The 20,594-nt window shown below is 52.9% G+C and overlaps 1 protein-coding gene across 1 annotated transcript in view; it reads left to right on the top strand.

Annotated features, from left to right (window-relative positions):
* KMT5B (lysine methyltransferase 5B) overlaps positions 1-2,133 on the top strand; it is a gene marked incomplete at its 3' end in the record, with an annotated part of 53,814 nt that extends 51,681 nt beyond the window's left edge. The window contains exons 10-11 of the mRNA XM_080693611.1: positions 908-1,355; positions 1,431-2,133. Of these exons, the coding sequence (XP_080549737.1) occupies positions 908-1,355; positions 1,431-2,133 (1,151 nt within the window). The remainder of the gene's footprint in view (positions 1-907; positions 1,356-1,430) is intronic.
* Positions 2,134-20,594: the final 18,461 nt, after the last annotated feature.

Genomic DNA, 20,594 nt, shown 5'->3' with positions numbered 1-20,594 from the left:
AGTATACCTGTCTCTCTTTAAAAAAATTTTTTTTTTTTTTTTGTGGCACTGGAGATGGAACCCAGGGGCATTGTACCTCTGAGCTACACCCCTAACCCTATTTTTTGTTATTTATTTTGAAACAAGGTCTCATTAAATTGAGGAGAGCCTCACTAAGTAGCCGAGACTGGCCGCAAACATGCAATCCTGGCGAATGTGCGCCACCACACCCAGCCCTTAAATTTTTTTATGTGAGAAAATGCTAAATTAGAGTTTGGCATGGTGGTGCATGCCTATAATACCAGCAACTCAGGAGGCTGAGGCAGGATGGGTGTAAATGCGAGGTCAGCCTGGGCAATTTAACAAGACCCTTTCTCAGAATAAATAAGCCAGGTGTGATGGCACAGACATGCACACTTGGGATGCAGAGACAGGAAGATTTCGGTTCTAGGCCAGCCTCAGCAAGTTAGTGAGATCTATTGCAAAACAAAAAATAGAGCCAGGTGTGGCGCACGCTTGTAATCCCAGTTCTTGGGAGGCTGAGACAGGAGGATCGCAGGTTCAAAGCCAGCCTCAGCTACTTAGTGATGTCCTTTGCAATTTAGTGAGACCCTGTTTCAAAATAAAGAATAAAAAATAAGGCTAGGGGTGTAGCTCGGAGGTAGAATGGCCCTGGGTTCAATCCCTAGTACTGCAAAAAAAGAAAGATAAATAAATAGAAAATAGGAGCCGGGCGTGGTGGCGCACACTTGTAATCCCTGTGCTTGGGAGCTGGAGACAGGAGGATCGTGCAAGTTTGAAGCCAGCCTTGCTGGCTTAAGAGACCCTGTTTTGAAATAAAATATAAAATAGGTCTGGGAGCGTAGCCGTGTTGAGCACTCGAGTGTTGCCCAGCAGTTTTACATCTTTTATTTTCTTAACCCCACAGCTTCTGACCGCAGATCTTCAGCTGGTGCAAAACAGAACAGCAAGGGCAGAACGCTTCCCCGGCAGTCCGTGCCGAGAGCCCCCGCGCCTCCCAGCTCTACCTCATCCAAGCTCGCGCGCCTGAACACGTCCAGGGTACCAAAGAGGCTGAGCCGGCCGGCCAAGCCGCCGCTGCCCAAGGCGCCGCCGCGGGGCCGCCGCCGCCGGCCCGAGCCCGAGGGCGCCCGGCTGGCCGGCCGCGTGCTGCTCAAGGAGCCCAAGGTCGTGCTGTACAAGAGCCTGCCGCCCCGGGGCGCCGCCGACCCCGAGCGCCGCGCGCCCTGCGCCGCCTACCGGACCCGGCGCTCGGCGCGCTCGCGGACCGAGCCCCCCGACGGCCCCGACGGCCCCGACGGCGCCCCGCCCCAGGCGGAGCCCGGGAGCCCGCGCAGGAGGGCCCGGCCCGGGAGGCCGCTCGGGAGGCCGCCGGCCCGGGGGGAGGAGGCCAGCCGCAGCCCCAGCCCCGGCCCCGGCCCCGGACCCAGCCGCAGCCCCAGCCCCGGACCCGGACCCGGACCCGGCCCCGGCCCGGGCCAAGACTCGCCCCCGAGGGACGCCGACGCCGACGCCGCGCCCGGGCCCCGCCAGGACCGGGACCCGGACCCGGACCCGGACCCGGACCGAGACCCGGACCCGGACCGAGACCCGGACCCGGACCCGGACCCGGGCCGGGGGCCCGCCGAGCCCGCGCCCCGGCCCCCGCGCGCCGACGGCTGCAGGACCGCGCGGAGCAGGAAGAAGCGGCGCGTGACGCGCTACGACGCGCAGCTGGTGCTGGAGGACAGCTCGGGCATCCCCAAGCTGACGCTGCGCCGGCGCCGCGACGGCCGCCACGACGCCCCGGGCGCGGGCTCGCCCAAGATCAGCATCAAGCTGAGCCGCGAGCGCGGCGGCGCGGGCGGGCTGTACGTGGCGCGGCTGGGCGGCGGCGCGGCGGCGGCCGGGCCCAAGCTCAAGATCCAGGTGCAGCGCGGCGCGGCCGAGGAGCGCGAGCCGCTGGGGCCGCTGGCGCTGCTGGAGCCGCGGGGCCCCGAGGGCGCCGCCGCGTCGGACGACGACGACCTGGACGACGACTTCATCCCGCTGCCGCCCGCCAAGCGCCTGCGGCTCATCGTGGGCAAGGACTCCATCGACATCGACATCTCGTCGCGGCGGCGGGAGGACCAGTCCCTGCGGCCGAACGCGTAGGCGGGGGGGGGGGGGGGGCCGCCTCCCCGCCCGCCTCCGCCCGCCCACGGCCTCCCTGTGTGCAATCCTGCTGCGGCCAGCCCTGCGGTGAACCCAGGCCGCGGAGTTTAACTCCAAGAGCATCTTAGGACAAACGACCATTTAAAACACACCGCAGCAGCAGCAGACCGAGGCTTTCGAGCATACGCTAACATCACCAGCAACGACCCTCGGCTTCGGTTTCTTGCTAGACCCCGCGGCCCGCCGCCTTCCCTGGGAAGCATCCCAGGCGGGCGGCCGGCGGTGCGCAGGACGAGTTTGCAAACGGCGTATTTATTGCTTGTCATGTAAATTAAAGACGTATTTAACACGTTTCAACCCTTTTAGATAAAATTGTTCTTTGCAAGAATGATTGGTGCTTATTTTTCAAAAATGTGCTGTGACCAATGTGACGACCACGAGCGACATCGTCTATGAACTACAGCTCCCTTGATGTCAAGTTCTCTGTTGCACTTGTAAAACGCTACAAGGAATATTAAAAAAAAATCTATTCACTTTAACTTATAATAGTTTATGAAATAAAAACATGAGTCACAGCTTTTGTTCTGTGGTAACCTATAAAAATGTTTGTCTTTGGAATTCAATGTAAAGAGCTGAAAACAATGTATATGTTGTAAATATTTGTGTGTTGTGAGAAAATTTTGTCATAAGAAATTAAAAGAACTTACCAGGAAGGTTTTTAAGTTTAGAAGTATTCATGCCAATAAAATAGGAAATTATAAATATATAGTTTTAAGCACTGCATCAGTGGGAGTTCTTGGCTTACGTTAGTTATGAAAATATCAAAGATTTTTTGATTATATTATCAGTTAATCAAAAAGAGGAGTCAGATTTAATTTGTTTTTGAAGCACTTTGAGAAATTACTTTTAAGTAACTTAATGAGCAAATTTTCGATTGCTACTTTATGTTCAACACCAGGCTCTCTTGTTTCTCTGGATTATTTTTCAGATCAAAGAATTTGGGAATACAAATCTGTAACAGGTGTCTGACACCAGTGGGTCTCTTTATTTACTGGGAAATGTGTACATGTGCTTTCGGATACTCAGTGTTCCTAAGTAAAATCAATTTAGGGGGTTTGTTTAGTGTCTGTAGTAAAGTAGCCCGTGTCTTCAAATATAAAAAGGAACCTGCAGGTAATTAAAAAAAAAAGTCCAGCGGCGAAGACCTTGACGCTTAGCCGTTATCGCACGATGGAAATAAGTTCCTTAAAACCAGCGCCAGTAGGTTTCAAACAGAAGCTGGCGGGACTCGTGCCAGCGTGCGAGGCCCGCGGCCTCTGCTCCTCGCGCCCCGGGAGCGCTGCGCGGCCCCGCGCAGTCTCCTCCTCGGTCGTCCGTGCAGGCTGATCCTCAGGTATTACTTGGAAGCAGGAGGCGGACCCTCCCCACAGGCTCACCAAGTGGGGCACCCCCCCCCCCCGGGTCTCAGGACTCCTGTCCCCAGGCACCAGAACCCTTAACAGACAGTGCGGAGTCTCGGGAGGGGAGGCCCCGCGGGCGGAGGCTGTATGCAGAGGCCCGGCCTCGGCCTCGCAGCCCCGGAGGCCTGACAGTGTCTTGAATCCCGACAATAGCCATTTCAGGAATCTCAGTCCTAAGGAAAGGAGTAACAACACATTTCCCAGTCGCTCCACTTTGACGCGTAGCTCTAGTAACTTATTTATGGTGTTTGTTTTAATTTTTCCGTGGCCTCGTCTTTGGAGGCCGCCCTTCCCACGGCTCGCAGAGCAGTGATGTCTGGGGATCGCTGCCTGGGGTCGAATGCACAAGACGCAGCCGCCGCCGCCGCTGCCTTCTAGGGGACCTTATTTCCGTTCGGGGGGGGGCCTCGGGACCGTGCGCATCTGCTGTAGGACCTCACGGCGTGGGGCGGCGGCGCCACGCGACCCGTCTGGAAGAGGTTGCATTCAATAAACCTTTCAGCTCGAGCTTATGCAATGATTGGTGATGTGTGTGTGTTGTTTTTCTGTTTTTATTTTATTTTTATTTTTTTTTGGCATTGTAAGAATTAGGAGGTGATCATAGAAATCTATGTAAAGTACTCAATTTTCAATCATTTTCAAATTACTGTTTTAAATTGTTTTGCTGAGTTGTAATACTTTTGAGATACAATGTATTCCTTGTACTGAAAGAATGAGAAAGGACTTTTTCAGCATTTGAGGTAAGTTCTTTAACGTTTCATTAAAAAAACATTTTTTACAAATATTTTGTACATGCACTTGCAGTATTGAGGTTAATCATTTTAATAAATTCGGAAATTAAAACAGTCTGGCCGGTGTTCACTGTTATCTGAAGAACAGCTGGAGGTGGTGACCACTGGGCGCTGTGTGAACCGGGTGCTTCTGAAGGTCTTGGGTAGCTGTGAGCCGAGGTCTCGCCCCTGGTGGTCCTTCGGCAGAGGGAAGAGGGGGGGGCGCTTGTCTTCCTCCTGGGAGCGGGGCTGTTTTCAGACTACAGAGCTTCCGAGCCCCAGAACTCAAATCTCTGCCCTCAAAACGAGCCGGTGTGGTGGTGCACAACTTGCAATCCCAGTACTTGGGAGGCTGAGAGGATCCCAGGTTGCAACCAGCCTCAGCTACTTAGGCTCTCCGCGACTTAGTGAAACCCTGTTTCAGCATAAAAAAAAAAATCAGGCCGGGCGTGGTGGCACACGCTTGTAACCCCGGCATCTGGGAGGCTGAGACCGGAGGATCATGGTCCGGGGACAGTTACTGAGGCCCTTTGCAACTCAGGGAGACCCTGTTTCAAAATAGACTAAAAAATAGGGCTGGGAGCCGGGCGTGGTGGCGCACGCTCGTAATCCCAGCATTCGGGAGGCTGAGACCTGAGGATCGCGGTTCGCGGACAGCCTCAGCTACTTAGTGAGGCCCTCTGCAACTCAGTGAGACCCGGTTTCAAAATAAAGAATAAAGCCGGGTGTGGTGGCGCACGCTTATCCCCGTGCTTGGGAGGCAGAGACAGGAGGATCCTGCGGGTTCGAAACCAGCCATGCTGGCTTAAGAAACCCTGTTTCCAAATAAAAATGTAAAAATAGGTCTGGGAGTGTAGCCCGGAGGTAGAAGGGCTTCCAGGAACCCCAGTACCACCAAAAAAATAAAAAATAAATAAAGAATAGAAAATAGGGCAGGGGCCAGGCGTAGTGGCGCACGCTTGTAATCCCTACGCTTGGGAGGCTGAGACAGGAGGATCGCGCAGGTTCAAAGCCAGCCTCAGCTGGTTTAAGAGACCCTGTTTCCAAATAAAATGTAAAATATGTCTGGGAGTGTACCCCGGAGGTAGAAGGCCCCTGGGGTCCATCCCCAGTACCACAAAAAAAAAAAAAAAAAATAGGGCTGGGGATGTAGCTTGGAGGTAGAATGTCCCTGGGTTTCACCCCCAGTACCACCAAAAAAAAAAATTTTTGTTTTTTAATTGAAAAAAAAAAGTAGGTCTGGAGTGTAGCTCCATAGTAGAATGCCCCTGAGTTCAATCTCCAGTACCACACACAAAAATAAAAAATGACGTTTGAGGGCTTTCACAACCCGCGTTATTAATGGTTTCTGATTGATTGCTTGTGCAACGTACTAGACATAATAGCATATCAAGAACTGGCATGGGGCCCCTTTCCCACATTTCCTCTTGCAAAACCTACTCCCATTTCCTGTTGCAATCCCTGAACCGGCCGGCTCTGCCCTGACCAAGCCGCTTGGGCTTCAAACCTCTTCGCCCGCCCTTAGACCCCTGGGGTCGGGATCCTGTGTGCAGCTGGCCCTTGTACCAGTTAAGGCTCAGGAGGGGCTGCCTCCTCTCCCGATGCCTGTCCGTGGAAGTGTCTCCCAGGCATGGGCTGGACGCCACCTGCCACGAGTTCGTGGCGCCCTTAGGGGTCTCGTGGCGTCTCGGGGGCTCGGCTTGTCTCTGCTTTGCCACGGCAGGGGCAGCCAGCTTGCAATTTGCCCGGGCCCCTTGTGTGACCTGTCCCTCAATCCCAGCTCCCTGTGGCCCACGTGTCTTCTGTGGAGTACCCTGCCACCCTCGGGGCCTCCGGTCGTCCCTGGGTACTGGCGGGGATGTCTCTAGCGTGCAGGGCTCCGTGACATCTCCTGCTTGGTATTCCCACCTGCTGTCCTGAGCACGGGGCGCTGCTTGTATTTGGTAGTGTTAGAGGCTAGGGGATGTACAAATCTGAATGCTCAGAAAGGGCAGCAGCAGAGCCAGGCATGGAGCACACGGCTTGTAATCCCAGCCAGCATTCGGGAGGCTGAGACTGGAGGATCACGGTTCGCGGACAGCCTCAGCTACTTAGGCCCTCTGCAACTCAGTGAGACCCTGTTTCAAGAAAAAAAGAATAAAAAATAGGTCTGGGGTGTAGCTCAGAGGCACAACGCCCCTGTTTTCTATCCCTAATACCAAAAGAAAGGGAGAGAAAGGCAGAGAGGGCAGTGGGGAGGGCGGAACATCACCCGCAGCTGCGTGGCCCAGGTGCTCTGGCGGCAGCGCTGCGAGCCTTTTGGCCAGGTGGGACCCACAGGAGACATCACAGCAGGGGGAGGGTTGGGGAGGGGGATGGAGAACTGAGAGAAGCCTGTGAGCCAGCCTTTTTTTTTCTTTCTTTATTATTTATTTATTTATTTGGTGGTACTGGGGTTCCTGGAAACGCTTCTACCTCCGGGCTACACTCCCAGACCTATTTTATACTTTTTTATTTTTATTTATTTATTTGTTTTTATTTATTGACTGATTTTTGGTGGTACTGGGGTTCCTGGAAACCCTTCTACCTCCGGGCTACACTCCCAGACCTTTTTTTTTTTGAAACAGGGTCTCTTAAGCCATCTTTATTTTGAAACAGGGCCTCACTGAGTTGCAAAGAGCCTCACTAAGTAGCTGAAGCTGTCTGTGAACCGCGATCCTCCTGTCTCAGCCTTCCCAGTACTGGGATTACAAGTGTGCGCCACCACTCCTGGCTCCTAATTTTTAATGCTTTTTTTTTTTTTTTTTTTTTTTTTTTTTTGCGGGTCTGGGGATGGTACCCAGGGGCATCTGACCTCCGAGCTATACCCCTTGCCCTATTTTTTATTCTTTATTTTGAAACCGGGTCTCACTGAGTTGCAGAGGGCCTCACTAAGTAGCTGAGGCTGTCCGCGAACCGTGATCCTCCAGTCTCAGCCTCCCAAATGCTGGGATGACAAGCGTGCGCCACCACGCCCGGCTTAATGCTTTATTTTGAAACAGGGTCTCACTGAGTGGTAAAGGGCCTCACTACGTAGCTAAGGCTATCCACGACCTGCAATCCTCACCTCTCAGCTCCCGATGCTAGGATTACAGTCGTGCGCCAGCATGCCCAGCCCTATTTTATTTCTTTAGTTTGAAACAGGGTCTCACTAAGTTTCCGAGGCTAGCCTTGAACCTGCCATTCTCCTGTCTCAGGCCCCCAGGTTCTGGGATTACAGGCCACACCCAGCTGAAGGGTTCTATTAACAAAGGTTGTGCTAACGTTCAGAAGGGCACCTGCCAGGCAAGGGGGGCTTGATTGGAGGTGATGAGGGACAGCAGGTGCCGAGGATCCTGAAGTCCACTTTGACCTCCCCGGGGCAATCTCCAAGAGAACAGCAAGACCTTGTTCCCCTCCCACCAGTCCAACCACATTTTTCTTCTGGGGTAAGAGGGTGAGCAGAGTGACCCCGCCTCTCAGGCCTCAAGTGCAGGGCTGGTCCGGGAATGGCTCAGCCTGGGGCCAAGGCTGGCGGTGGCTGGGGGTCAAGCCACCGCTGGGCAGACTGCTGTCCTTCCTTACCTGCGTGAGCCCTAGCAAAGCGCTCCCGTCTCCCAGCTCACAGCGATCTCCCTCAGAAACAGGCTAACAGGCATGGTAGCACAAGTATGTAATCCCAGTACTTGGGAGGCTGAGATAGGATCACAGGTTCAAGGGCACCCTCAGCTACTTGGTGAGGCCCTCTACAACTTAGTAAGACCATGTTTCAAAACAAAAATAAAAATCCAGGGATGGTGCTTTATGCATGTAATCCCAGTACTTGGGAGGCTGAGACAGGAGGATCACAGGTTCGAGGCCAGCCTCAGCTACTTAGTGAGGCCCTCCACAACTTAGTGAAACCCTGTTTCAAAATGAAGTATAGAGCCAGGCATGGTGGCACACCCTTGTAATCCCAGCGTTTGGGAGGCTGAGACAGGAAGATCACTCAAGTTCGAAGCCAGCCTCAGCTACTTAGTGAGGCTCTCGGTAACTTAGTGAGACCCTGTTTCAAAATAAAATATAAAAAAAAATTGGGTCTGGGAGGATAGCCCGGAAGTAGAAAGCCTCTGGGTTCCACCCCCAGTACCAATAAACAAACAAAAAGAATAGCTGGGCACAGTGTTGCATGCTTGTAATCCCAGCATTCGGGAAGCTGACACAGGAGAATTGTCATTCTCAGACCACCTCAGCTACTTAGTGAGGCCCTCCGCAACCTAGTGAGACCCTGTTTAAAAATAAAGAATAAAACATAGGGCTGGCGGTGTAGCTCAGGGGTTCCATCCCCAGACCCGCAAAACTAAACAAATAAATAAAAATAAAAAGACTAAAAAATAGGGCTGGTGTTATAGCTCAGAGGTAAAATGTTTCTGGGTTCCATCAAGAAAAAAGAAAAAAGAAAGAAAATAAAGAGGATAGTGGGGGCCCAGCCTGTGGCTTTCGGCGGACTGGGCCAGGGGCAGGGAGCACCGGCCTCCAGAGCAAGGGCCCAGAACAGGCATCCCCCAGGGCAACCCTGTCCCCACCAGATCCTAACCGCTTTGCCAATCTAGCCTCAGTCTCCAGCCTGTGGAAGGGAGACAGGCAGCGTCCACCTCACCCAGGATTAAGTGATTGGTCGGACATGCGGCGCCAGGCCTGGCTCCTGGTGTTTGCTGATGGCTGCCTGTTATTTCCTGGAATCTGGTCCCAAAGTCTGTGTGTGTGTGTGTGTGTGTGTGTGTGTGTGTGTGTGTGTGTGTGTGTTTCTGACTCTACCTAATTCATCAGCCCTAGGTGCCCTCCTCTAACCCCCAGCCCCAGCCCCAGGCCCACCACACCAGCGAAGGCCAGGCCCAGCCCCTGGCTGTAAGGAGGGCCCAGGACGGCCTCTTGCCTGGGCCCTCACAGTAGTCGGAGGCCAAGGTGGCGGCCAGGAGCCCGCCCAGCCTGGCAACCAGGGTCCCCACCCAGGGCTGCTGGTGGGGGGCCCAGCCAGCAGGAGGCAGCGCTGTGGACACGTGATAATGGCGTTTACTTAGCTGTAGTCACGCGCCAAAGGAGTTAATGTTCAACACCCCCCCTCCCCCCGCGAGGTGCACAGGCCCCGGGTGGCGACGCTGGGCAGGGCCTGGGCGGTGGCGCCTTCCTCCCGTGACAGCGTCCTGAGTCAGCTGTTGCCCTGGTCAGGAGGCCTTCGCACCCCCTCTCCCTCTCCCTGGGACCCTAGGTAGCCGGCAGCAGCTGGCGGAGAAAGACGGCCTCACTGGTACGGCCCCAGCCTTCCCAGCCTCCCATCCCCATAACCCAGCCGGCCTCAAGTTTATTTTTATTTTATTTTATTTTTTGCGGGTCTGGGGATGGAACCCAGGGGCATTCGACCTCCGAACTACACCCCTGCCCTATTTTTTATGCTTTATTTTGAAAACAGGGTCTCACTAAGTTCCAGAGGGCCTCACTAAGTATCTGAAGCTGTCTGAGAACCGCGATCCTCTGGTCTCAGCCTCCCGAATGCTGGGATTCCAAGGGTGCGTCACCACGCCCGGCTTATTTTTATTTTATTTTATTTTACTTTTGTGGGTCTAGGGGTGGAACCCAGGGGCATTCGACCTCCAAGCTACACCCCTGCCCTATTTTTATTCTTTAGTTTGAAACAGGGTCTTTGTGGAGGGCCTCACTAAGTACCTGAGACCGGCCATATGCCCACAATCCTGTCTCAGCCTCCCAAGCGTGCGCCGCCATGCCCAGAGGTGATGCCACTGTGCCCGAGGTGGCCGGACGAGGCCGGAGCAGGCCCGTCGGGCTTCCCCGCCTGCCCCAAGCCTCTGGGCTCCAGCACTGGTTTACAACACTGGGTCTGGCTGGGGTCAGTGTCCCCGGAAGGATGCGGTCAAAGTCCAGCCTGTCTTAACAGGGCTGCTGTCAAGGCCGCCACGTGGCCAGCCCTGTGGCCCTGGCTTCAGCCGCTTATCTGGCCTCCTGACGGGCAGCGGGGGCTGTGGCTGTGCCCGCGCTGGCGTGGGTGTCGAGCGCCTGAGCAGACCTCTTATCTTTGCCCGCAGAGGAGTCAGTCCCAGCTCTGCCTGCTGGGCGCACACCCTCCCTGCCTCAGTTTCTCTCTCTGTACTTTTCGGCTACACAGAGGCAGGTCCAGAGGGTTCCTAGAGGCTGGGTTCCCCTGCTCAGTGCTCTTGGGCCCAGCCTTTGGGGCTGTAGGACCCCCACCCCCACCCAAGAACGCAGCTCTGTGTGAGGAAGTGGGCTACAGGATCAGCCCAAGGCCCACCCAGCATCCGTGGCGCTGGTTCCCCACCAGGCCCTGGGCCATACCCACAGCCAATGCAGAAAACGCAGCCGGCCCCTCCAGGCCCTTCTCTGCTAGGACTTGTGGGGCCCCAGGGGGTTGTGGGCACAGGTCTGGGTGCAGCCCTCTGCCCGGCATGGCCTCCTGGGCCACTTGTTGCCCTTGGAGGGAGGATTGCTGGCTGGCCACGGACTCTCCAAGTGGGGCGTTCTACCTCCAAGCAACACTCCCAGCCCTTATTATTTATTTATTTATTTATTTATTTATTTATTTTTGCAGTACTGGGGATGGAACCCTGGGGCAGTCTACCTCCGAGCTACACGCCCAGCCTATTTTTTATTCTTTATTTTGAAACAGGGTCTCTGAGTAGCAGAGGGCCTCACTAAGTAGCTGAGGTTGTCGGGGAACTGCGATCCTCCTGCCTCAGACTCCCAAAGGCTGGGATTACAAGCGTGCGCCACCACGCCCGGCTCTTTATTTATTTTGAAACAGGTTCTCCTTAGGTTGCTGACTGTCTCAGTAAATCGTTGAGGATGGCCTTCGACCTGCGATTCTCCTGTCTCAGCTTCCCAATTCCTAGAATTACCAGCATGTGCTCGCAGCCCAGTCGGCTCCAGTGCTTCATCAACTTCAGGTAGCCGAGCATGGGGGCGCACGCTCGGAATCGCCGCGCTTGGGAGGCTGGGACGGGAGGATCGCGCAGGTTCGAAGCCAGCCTCAGCTACTTAGTGAGGCTCTCAGCAACTTAGTGAGACCCTGTTTCAAAATAAAATATAAAATAGGTCTGGAGCTGGGCGTGGTGGCACACGCTTATAATCCCCGCGCTTGGGAGGCTGAGACAGGAGGATCGCACGGGTTCGAAGCCAGCCTCAGCTACTTAGTGAGGCTCTCAGCAACTTAGTGAGACCCTGTTTCCAAATAAAATATAAAATAGGTCTGGGAGTGTAGCCCGGAGGTAGAAAGCCTCTGGGTTCCACCCCCAGTACCACCAAAAAATAAAATAAAATAAAATAATATAGGTCTGGAAGTGTAGCTCAGAGGTAGAAAGCCCCTGGGTTCCATCCCCAGTACCAACGTAAAAATATAATAAAAATCCCAGCATTTCACATGCTGAGACCGGAGGATCGTGGTTGGAGGACAGCCTCAGCTACTTAGCGAGGCCCTTTGCAGCTCAGTGAGACCCTGTTTCATAATAAAGAATAGCCGGGCGTGGTGGCGCACGCTTGTCATCCCCGCGCTTGGGAGCCAGAGACAGGAGGATCGCGCAGGTTTGAAACCAGCCGCGCGCGCTGGTTTAGGAGACCCTGTTTCCAAATAAAAATGTAAAATAGGTCTGGGAGTGTAGCCCGGAGATAGAAGGGCTTCCAGGAACCCCGGTACCACCAAAAAAATAAAAATAAAAATAAAGTATAAAATAGGTCTGGGAGTGTAGCCCGGAGATAGAAGGGCTTCCAGGAACCCCAGTACCACCAAAAAAAAAAAAAAAAAAAAAAACTAAGCCGGGCATAGTGGCGCATGCTTGTGATACCAGCACTTTGTAGGCAGAGACAGGAGGATTATTGCACAGGTTCAAAGCCAGCCTCAGCTACTTAATGAGGCTCTCAGCAACTTAATGAGACTCTGTTTCCAAATAAAATATAAAATAGGTCTGGGAGTATAGCCCAGAGGTAGAAAGCCTCTGGGTTCCACCCCCAGGACCACCAAAAAAAAATATATATATATATATGTATATATATAAAATAAGCCTGGGAGTATAGCCCGTAGAAAAACCTCTGGGTTCTACCCTCATTCCACCTTCAGTACCACAAAAAAAGGACTAAAAAATAGGGCTGGGGGTGTGGCTCTGAGGTAGAATACCCCTGGGTTCCACCCCCAGTACCGCAAAAAACAAATAAAAATAAATAAATAAAATAAAATAAAATAAAATAAAAAGGGCTCAGGATATGGTACAAAGCCCATGACATTCGATCCCCCGCGCCCCCAAAAATAAAAAAAATAAAGGGCTAGAAGGTAGCTCAGTGGTAGAGTGCTTGCCTAGCATGCATGAGGCCTTGGGTTTAACCTCCAGAAACCCGCCCCCAAAAAAGGCCGGCTTGGCTCTGGCCGCTGGCGCTTGGCTCTGGCCTCTGGTGGCATCTGGCCATGTGGGGGTCATGACAGGGCGGTGATACGGCAGGGACATGGTGAGACAGAGCGGCCAGCCAGGCAGAGCGCCGTGCATAACCCGGTCACTCTCCATAACCCACTTATCCACTGGGCCGCCGGCACTCCAGGGCAGAGTCCTCCAGCTCCCACCTCCGAATACCTCGCCACTGAGTTCAAATTTCAACCTGCCTGGAGTAGCGATGCTCAAACCACAGATACGAGGCACCTCTTGCCCCAGTTTTTCTTTGTACTGGACATTGAACCCAGGGGTGCCCTACTTCCAAGCTACACCCTCAGCCCACTTTAGTTTTTATTTTGAAACAGAGTTGCACTAAATTGCTGAGGCTGGCCTTGAACCTGTGATCCTGCTGTCTCAGCCTCCCAAATACTAGGATTACACACATCGCCTGGCTCAACCCTGTTTTAAAATAAAGAATAAAAAATAGCCGGGCGTGGTGGCACACGCTTGTAATCCCAAGATTCAGGAGGCTGAGACCAGAGGATCGCAGTTCACAGACAGCCTCAGTTACTTAGTGAGGCCCTCTGCAATTTAGTGAGACCCTGTTTTAAAATAAGGAATAAAAAAAAGAGTAGGGGTTGTAGCTCTCAGGTTGAATGCCCTGGGTTCCATCTCCAAACCTGCAAAAAAAAAAAAAAAAAAAAAAAAAGAATAAAAAATAGGCGGGCACTGTGGTGCACACTTTTAATCCCAGCATTTGGGAGGCTGAGACAGGAGAATCACAGTTCGTGATCAGCCTCGGCTAATCAAGCGCTTCACAACTCAGTGAGACCCTGTTTCAAAATAAAGAATTAAAAATAGAGCTGGGGGTGTAGCTCGGAGGTAGAATGCCCCTGGGTTCTACTCCCCCACAACAAATAAAGTATATGTTTACTGGATAGGTACTATGTGATAATTTATATCTGTATACTACGTGTGATGATCAAATCATAATTTCATCTTTGTAAGGTGGTTTTTTTTTTCAGTGCTGTGGATGGAACTCAGGAGCTTTTCTACCTCTGGGCTATACTCCCAGACCTCTTTTCTATTTTATTTGGAAACAGGGTCTCACTAAGTAGCTGAGAGCCTCACCAAGTAGCTGAGGCTGGCTTCGAACCCGTGCGATCCTCCTGTCTCGGCCTCCCAAGTACTGGGATTCCAAGCCTGCGCCACCACGCCCGGCTTTCGGTGTGATATTTGAAACCATGTACCTATGGAATTTTCCTGGAGAAGTGAGGCCATGGGGGGGACAGGCTGGGGTAGGGGAGAGTTGCACCCCCTACTGAGGAGCCAGGGGAGAATCCAGGTGGAGGAAGGAGAGGAGGCTGCTGGGGAGGCCGCATTCTGGGCGAGGCCCTGGCCTCCCCCCTCAGGGGCAGACAGGATCCTGCTCCAGGGAGTGGAAGGGTCTGGTCTGTAGACAGCCGAGCCTGAGACCAGCGGGGCTTCCAGTTGCTACAATCAGTACTCAGTCCCAGAAACTCAGAGCCTGCTCCCTGGAAGAGAAAGACTTGACTGCCAGGGAGACCAGGCAGCTACCCCAAGGCCACCCTCCCCACAGGAGCCGGCCTAGGTCAGTGGAGGAGAGGAGACCACATCACAAGTGCAAGCGGCAGAGCCGAAAGTCAAGAGCCGGTGATGAAGCCCAGCGTGGTGGCGCGTGCCTGTAACCTCACGCTTGGGAGGCTGAGGCAGAGGATCACGGGCTGGAGGGCAGTCTCAGCAGGCAGTGAGACTCTCATCAACCTAGTGAGATCCTGTTTCCAAAAAACAGAAATAAAAGTCGGGCTAGAAGTGTGGCTTGAAAGTAGAATGCTTCTGGGTTCAATCCCCAGTACCACTAAAAAAAAAAAAAAAAAGATGTCTGGTGTGTTGGCACACACTTATAATCCCAGTCTTTGGGAGGCTGAGACAGGAGGATCGCAGGCTCTTGGCCAGCCTCACCACTGTTAAGCCGGGCGTGGTGGCACACACTTGTAATCACAGCATTCGGGAGACTGAGACAGGAGATTCGGGGTTCAGGAACAGCCTCAGCTACTTAGTGAGGCCCTTTACAACTCAGTGAGACCCTGCTTCAAAATAAAGGAAAAAAAAAAAGGGCTGGGGGCGTAGCTCCGAGGTAGAATGCCCCTGGGTTCCATCCCCAGTACCGCAAAAAAGTTAAAAAAATAAAAATAAAAAGACTATAAAATAGGGCTGGGGATGTAGCTTGGAGGTAGAATGCCCCTGGGTTCCATCCCCAGTACCGCAAAATAAGTAAATAAATAAGTAAGTAAGTAAGTAAGTAAATCCTAAGCATGTGGGTGTACATTTGTAATCCCAGTACTTAGAAGGTGAGACAGAAGGATCACACTTTTTTGTGGGTTTTTTTTTTTGTGTGAACTATGTTTTAGCCCTTATTTATTTATTTATTTATTTATTTATTTATTTATTTTGGTGGTACTGGGGTTCCTGGAAGCCCTTCTACCTCTGGGCTATACTCCCAGACCTATTTTTATATTTTTTGAAACAGCGTCTCTTAAGCCAGCGCAGATGGTTTTGAACCAGTGCGATCTTCCTGTCTCTGCCTCCCAAGCGCAGGGATTACAAGTGAGCGCCACCACGCCAGGAATATTTTTAATTTTATTTATTTATTTTTGGTAATGGGGGTGGAACCCAGAGGCCTTGTACCTCCTGGCTATACTCCCAGACCTATTTTATATTTTATTTGTTTTTGTTTTGGTTTGTTTTGGTTTTACAGGTCTGGAGAAGGAACCCAGGGGGCATTCGACCTCCGAGCTACACCTCCTGCCCTATTTTTTTTTTTTTTTTTTTTGGTGGTACTGGGGGTGGAACCCAGAGGCTTTCTACTTCCAGGCTATACTCCCAGACCTTTTTTTATATTTTATTTGGAAACAGGGTCTCACTAAGTTGCTGAGAGCCTCACTAAGTAGCTGAGGCTGGCTTCGAACCCGTGCGATCCACCTGTCTCAGCCTCCCAAGCGTGGGGATTACAAGTGTGCGCCACCACGCCCGGCTCTGCCTTATTTTATTTTTTTTGTTCTTTCCTTTGAAACCAGGTCTCACTGAGTTACAAAGGGCCTCACTAAGTAGCTGAGGCTGACCTCAAACCGCGATCCTCTGGTCTCAGCCTCCCAAATGCTGGGATTATAAACGTGCGCCACCACGCCCGGCTCTATTTTATATTTTATTTGTAAACAGGGTCTCACTAAGTTTCTGAGAACCTCACTAAGTAGCTGAGGCTGGCTTCGAACCTGTGCGATCCTCCTGTCTCAGCCTCCCAGGCGTGGGGATTACAAGTGCGCCACCACGCCCGGCTAGTCCCTTTATTTTTGAAACCGGGTCTCACTGAGTTGCGAAGGGCCTCACTAAGAGGCTGAGGCTGGCTGCGAACTGCGGTCGTCCTGTCTTCCCTCCCAAAGGCTGGGATGACCCAGGATCACACATCTGAAGCCAGCCTCAGCAACATATCAAGACTCTGTTTTAAAGTAAAAAATAAAATAGAAAAATAAGTAAATAAATAAAATAGGATTGGCAGTATAGCTTGGAAGTAGACACCCCTGGTTCAACCCCCAGTACCACAAAAAAATATAGAGGGCTGAGATGTAGCTTAGAGGTAGAATGATACTGGGCTTCTAGCCACAGTAACTAACTCACGTTAGTGAGTTAGCACGCTAGAACGCGTGCGCGCGCACACAGTTTTGAACTATGCAGGACAAAAGGAAAGACCCACAAAGGATATCTGAGAGGCAGCAGGATGGTAGAAAGAACCAAGGCTTCAGAGCCAGGTGTCCCTGGTGTGCAACCCTGGACCTCGAATGTCCCCGCAGTGTACAGCAGCGGGAGCGGAGGGTCTTGCCGGGATGGACCTTGGCACGCGTACCCGCCACTGACACCACCGCAGGTACCACTAATGCATCACCACACTTTTTGTCCCTGGCTTCCATCCCCAGTAGTAGTAGTAGTAGTAATAATAATAATAATAATAATAAAGTAGGGCTGGGGTGTGGCTTGAGGTAGGATGCCCCGGGGTTCAAGTTGCAGAGGGCCTTCCTAAGTTGCTACCGCTGTCCTCACTAAGTGGCTGAGGGAGGCTGTCCTGGAACCTGCGATCCTCCAGTCTCAGCCTCCCAGGGACCGGGATGACAGGCCTGTACCACCCCACCTGGCCACCAGCGTGACCTCCCCAGGTCTTGGTCTACTCAGGTGTGGCCCGGTAGCTCCTGTGTGGCTCAGGCCCGGGCTTCCTGAGAGTGGCGACTCTGCCCACGCCTTTCCTAGGAGCCTTTGCCAGCAGTTAAGAGAGGGAGAATGTGAAGCTGGGCATGGTGGCATAGGCTTGTCTGTCATCCCAGTACTTGGGAGGCTGAGGGAGGAGGATCGCGGGTTCAAGGCCAGCCTCAGCTACTCAGGCCTTCTGCAACTCAGGGAGACCCTGTTTCAAAATAAAAATAAAGTCGGGCGTGGTGGCACACGCTTGTAATTCGTGCTTGGGAGGCGGAAACAGGAGGATTGCGCTGGTTAGGAGCCAGCCTCGATGGCTTAAGAGACCCTGTTTAAAAAAAAAAAAAAAAAAAAAAAAAAAAAAATATATATATATATATATATATATATATATATATATATATATATATATATATTAGGTCTGGGAGTGTAGCCCGGAGATAGAAGGGCTTCCAGGAACCCCAGTACTGCCAAAAAAAAAAAAAAAATAAAATAAAATAAAAAATAAAAATAAAAATAAAACAGGAGCAGGGTGTGGTGGCGCACACTTGTAATCCTAGTACTTGGGAAGCTTAGACAGGAGGATTGGGGTTTGAAGCCAGCCTCAGCTACTTAGTGATGAAACGGGGATGTCTTCTGAGCCCCCAAGATGAAAAGGGGGGGTTCTTGAGAAGAAACTCGGCGTTTCCTTACTGGATTCTTGTCTGCGGTGAGCGAAGAATGACACCCGCAGACCGCAGGAAGGGGAGTAAAAGGTTTATTGGAAGCAGCAGGAAATAGGGAAAAGTGGCCGAACGCCCCGAAGGGGCTGTCGGAACTCTGAAGTCCAGCAGCTGCCTTCAGGACAATACTTGAGGGTAGCCCAAGCCAAATGCTTTCAGTTGCAAGCTGCTTCCTCCCAGAGTCCACGCGATCTGCCCGAAAGGAATAGGGAAAGTGGCAGAACACCTCTACGGTCTATCGGGGCTTTGGTGTCCAGCAGTTGCCTTCAGGACAATACTTGAGGGTATCCCAAGCCAAATGCCTTCAGTTGCAAGCTGCTTTCTCCCAAAGCCCACGCTGTCTGCCAGGAAAAAAGTGCAGGTCACCCCTAGGGGCCCTGGTCGGCCTTGATGTCCAGCAGAGGCCTTCAGGTCACTACCCGAGTGTAGCCCGGGCCACGTGGCCGTCAATTGCACTCCACCTTCTCTCAAGCTTCTCTCTCTGAGAGAAAAGTTCCCCAAAGGGGAGGGGTTCCCCAAAAGGGTAAAAACTGTCTTGGAGACTGTGCTAGGGGTTTAGATATGTCTGCATGTCCTCTGTTGGTTGTGGTGAGTTTGGGATTCTGGGAATTCTGGGAAGCAGCTCTCAGAATTTGCATAGGGTATTTGCATGTCCTTTGAGGGGTCTCCTTTCAGCAGGAGTGTCAGACTTGCTCCAGTGATGTCTCCTGGGTTTGTTGATTAGTAAACAGATGGTTTTGTAGAGCTTTGGTCCTTCTTATCTCTGAGCCTTGGAAGAGCTGATCTCTTTTCCGAGCCTTGGAAGTTAATTAGTATTCCTTGCCCTCAGGAAATTGACTTTTTTCTATGGAGGCCTCTTCCCTATCTGCCTATTTCCTTCTGCCTCCTCAGTGAGGTCCTCCGCAACTCAGTGAGACCTTATTTCAAAATAAAGAATAAAATATAGGACTGGGGGTGTAGTTCAGGCGTAGAATGCCCCTGGGTTCCATCCCCAGCACTGCAAAAATAAATAAATAAATTAATTAATTAATTAATATAATAAAATAGGGCTGCTGGATGTGTAGCTTGGAGGTAGAATACTCCTGGGGTCCAGTCCCTAGTTCTGTGAAAAGAATACTAGGGAGAGAGGGAGGGAGGGAGGGCGAGGGAGGGGGAGGAGGGCTCCCAGGAGGGAGCAGACCCTCATAAGTAGCCACAGGGTCCTAGCTCAGAGAGGGGGCTGCTGGGAAATGCAGTCTGGCAGCAGGAAGGGAGTCGCACCCAGAGAGCGGAAGGGCTCCGTCTCAGCAAGGAGGGACACGGTGTTCTGAAAAACCCACAATCTATGACCAGAGATCAGGTGCTGTGTGAATGAGTCAGGGGGAGATGGTGGTCAGAGGGACTGGACAGTGGCCTGGAGAGTCCAGGGAGCAGCCCTGCCCTTACTTAAGCCTTTAGCAACCATAAGCAGGAGGTAGAATACTCATTTCTTCTTTTACTTTTTTTTTGTACTGGGGATGAAAACCAAGGGCATTCTACCTTTGTGTTATACCCCAGCCATTTTTATTTTTTTGAAACAGGGTCTCACTACATTGCTGAGGCTGGTTTTGAGCCTGCGATCCTCCTCAGCCTCCCAAGGGCTGGGGTGACAGGTACGTGCCACGGCACCTGGCTTATTGTCCCTTTTTTTGTTTTGGTGGTAATGAGGATTGAACCCAGGGGCATCCGAACTACACCCCCTGCCCTATTTTATTCTTTTTACTTTAAAACAGCGCCTCGCTGAGTCGCGCAGGGGGCGGGGGGGCCTACAAGGTGCTGAGGCTGGCCGTGAACTGTCCTCCTGTCTCACCCTCCCAAGTACTGGATTACAAGCCTGCGCCACCACGCCCAGCCAGGAATAGAGAGGCCCAGAGAGACCCATCACTGTCTGAGGTGGGGCAGTGAAGGGCCGGAGCCACTGCCAACAGGCCACTTCTGGAACCTTCAGGCCATTCATTCATGAGTCACCATTCTTTTTTTTTTTTTTTTTTTGGTGGTACTGGGGTTCCTGGAAGCCCTTCTACCTCCCAGACCTATTTTATTTCCTTATTTGGAAACAGGGGCTCTTAACCCAGCGAGGCTGGCTTCGAACCTGCGCCATCCTCCTGTCTCGGGGCGTGCGCCCCCACGCCTGCCCCCCCATTCGTGTAAACAGTTCTTTGAGCATTTATGATGCGCAGGCGCCGAGGAGGAGGAGGAGGAGAAACTAAGGGCTTCCAAGGTACAGCGGCAAGGACAGCAGAGATAGGGCTCACGACGAGCCCTAGGCGGGGAGAGGCTGGAGGGGTCCTGGGCCCCCTGGAGGCCGCGACGGAGGGTCCGGCCTCGGGAGTGCTGGGCCCCCTCCCCACCTCCCTGCCGGGCATCACTAGCTAGTAAAAAGTAAGTTCTATTTGTAAAAGCCACAAAGCCGTCAGGCCCGCCCCAGCCTGAACTCCAAGGCGCGACCCCCGCCAGGCCCTAAACTCCTAGAGGCCCCGCCCCCGCCAGGCCCCGCCCCTCACTGCCCCGCAGGCCCCGCCCCCAGCCCCTCCCCGCGCCCGAGCGCTCTCGGCGAGCGGGCCGAGGGGCAGCAATCCCGCCCGACCGGATTCCTTTCCCCGGGGCAGCAGCTGGCCCTGGCTGGGGGAGGGGCTGCCGGCCTCTTCCAAGGTCACCTCCCCTCCCCTCCCCTCCCCGCCGCCCCTCTTCCCTCTCAGGCTCCAGCGCCGACGAGGATGGGGACCTGCCAGGTCACTTGGAAGGCTCGTGGGGGGGGGCTCGCTTGGTACCGGCCGGGTGGGAGTGAGGAGTGCCAGCTCCTCT

The sequence above is a fragment of the Muscardinus avellanarius genome (genome assembly GCF_963383645.1).
Source record: "Muscardinus avellanarius genome assembly, chromosome: 1".
Classification (NCBI taxonomy): Eukaryota; Metazoa; Chordata; class Mammalia; order Rodentia; family Gliridae; genus Muscardinus; species Muscardinus avellanarius.
The sequence above is the reverse complement of the archived record's forward strand: the minus strand, read 5'-3'. Positions and strand labels throughout refer to the sequence as shown.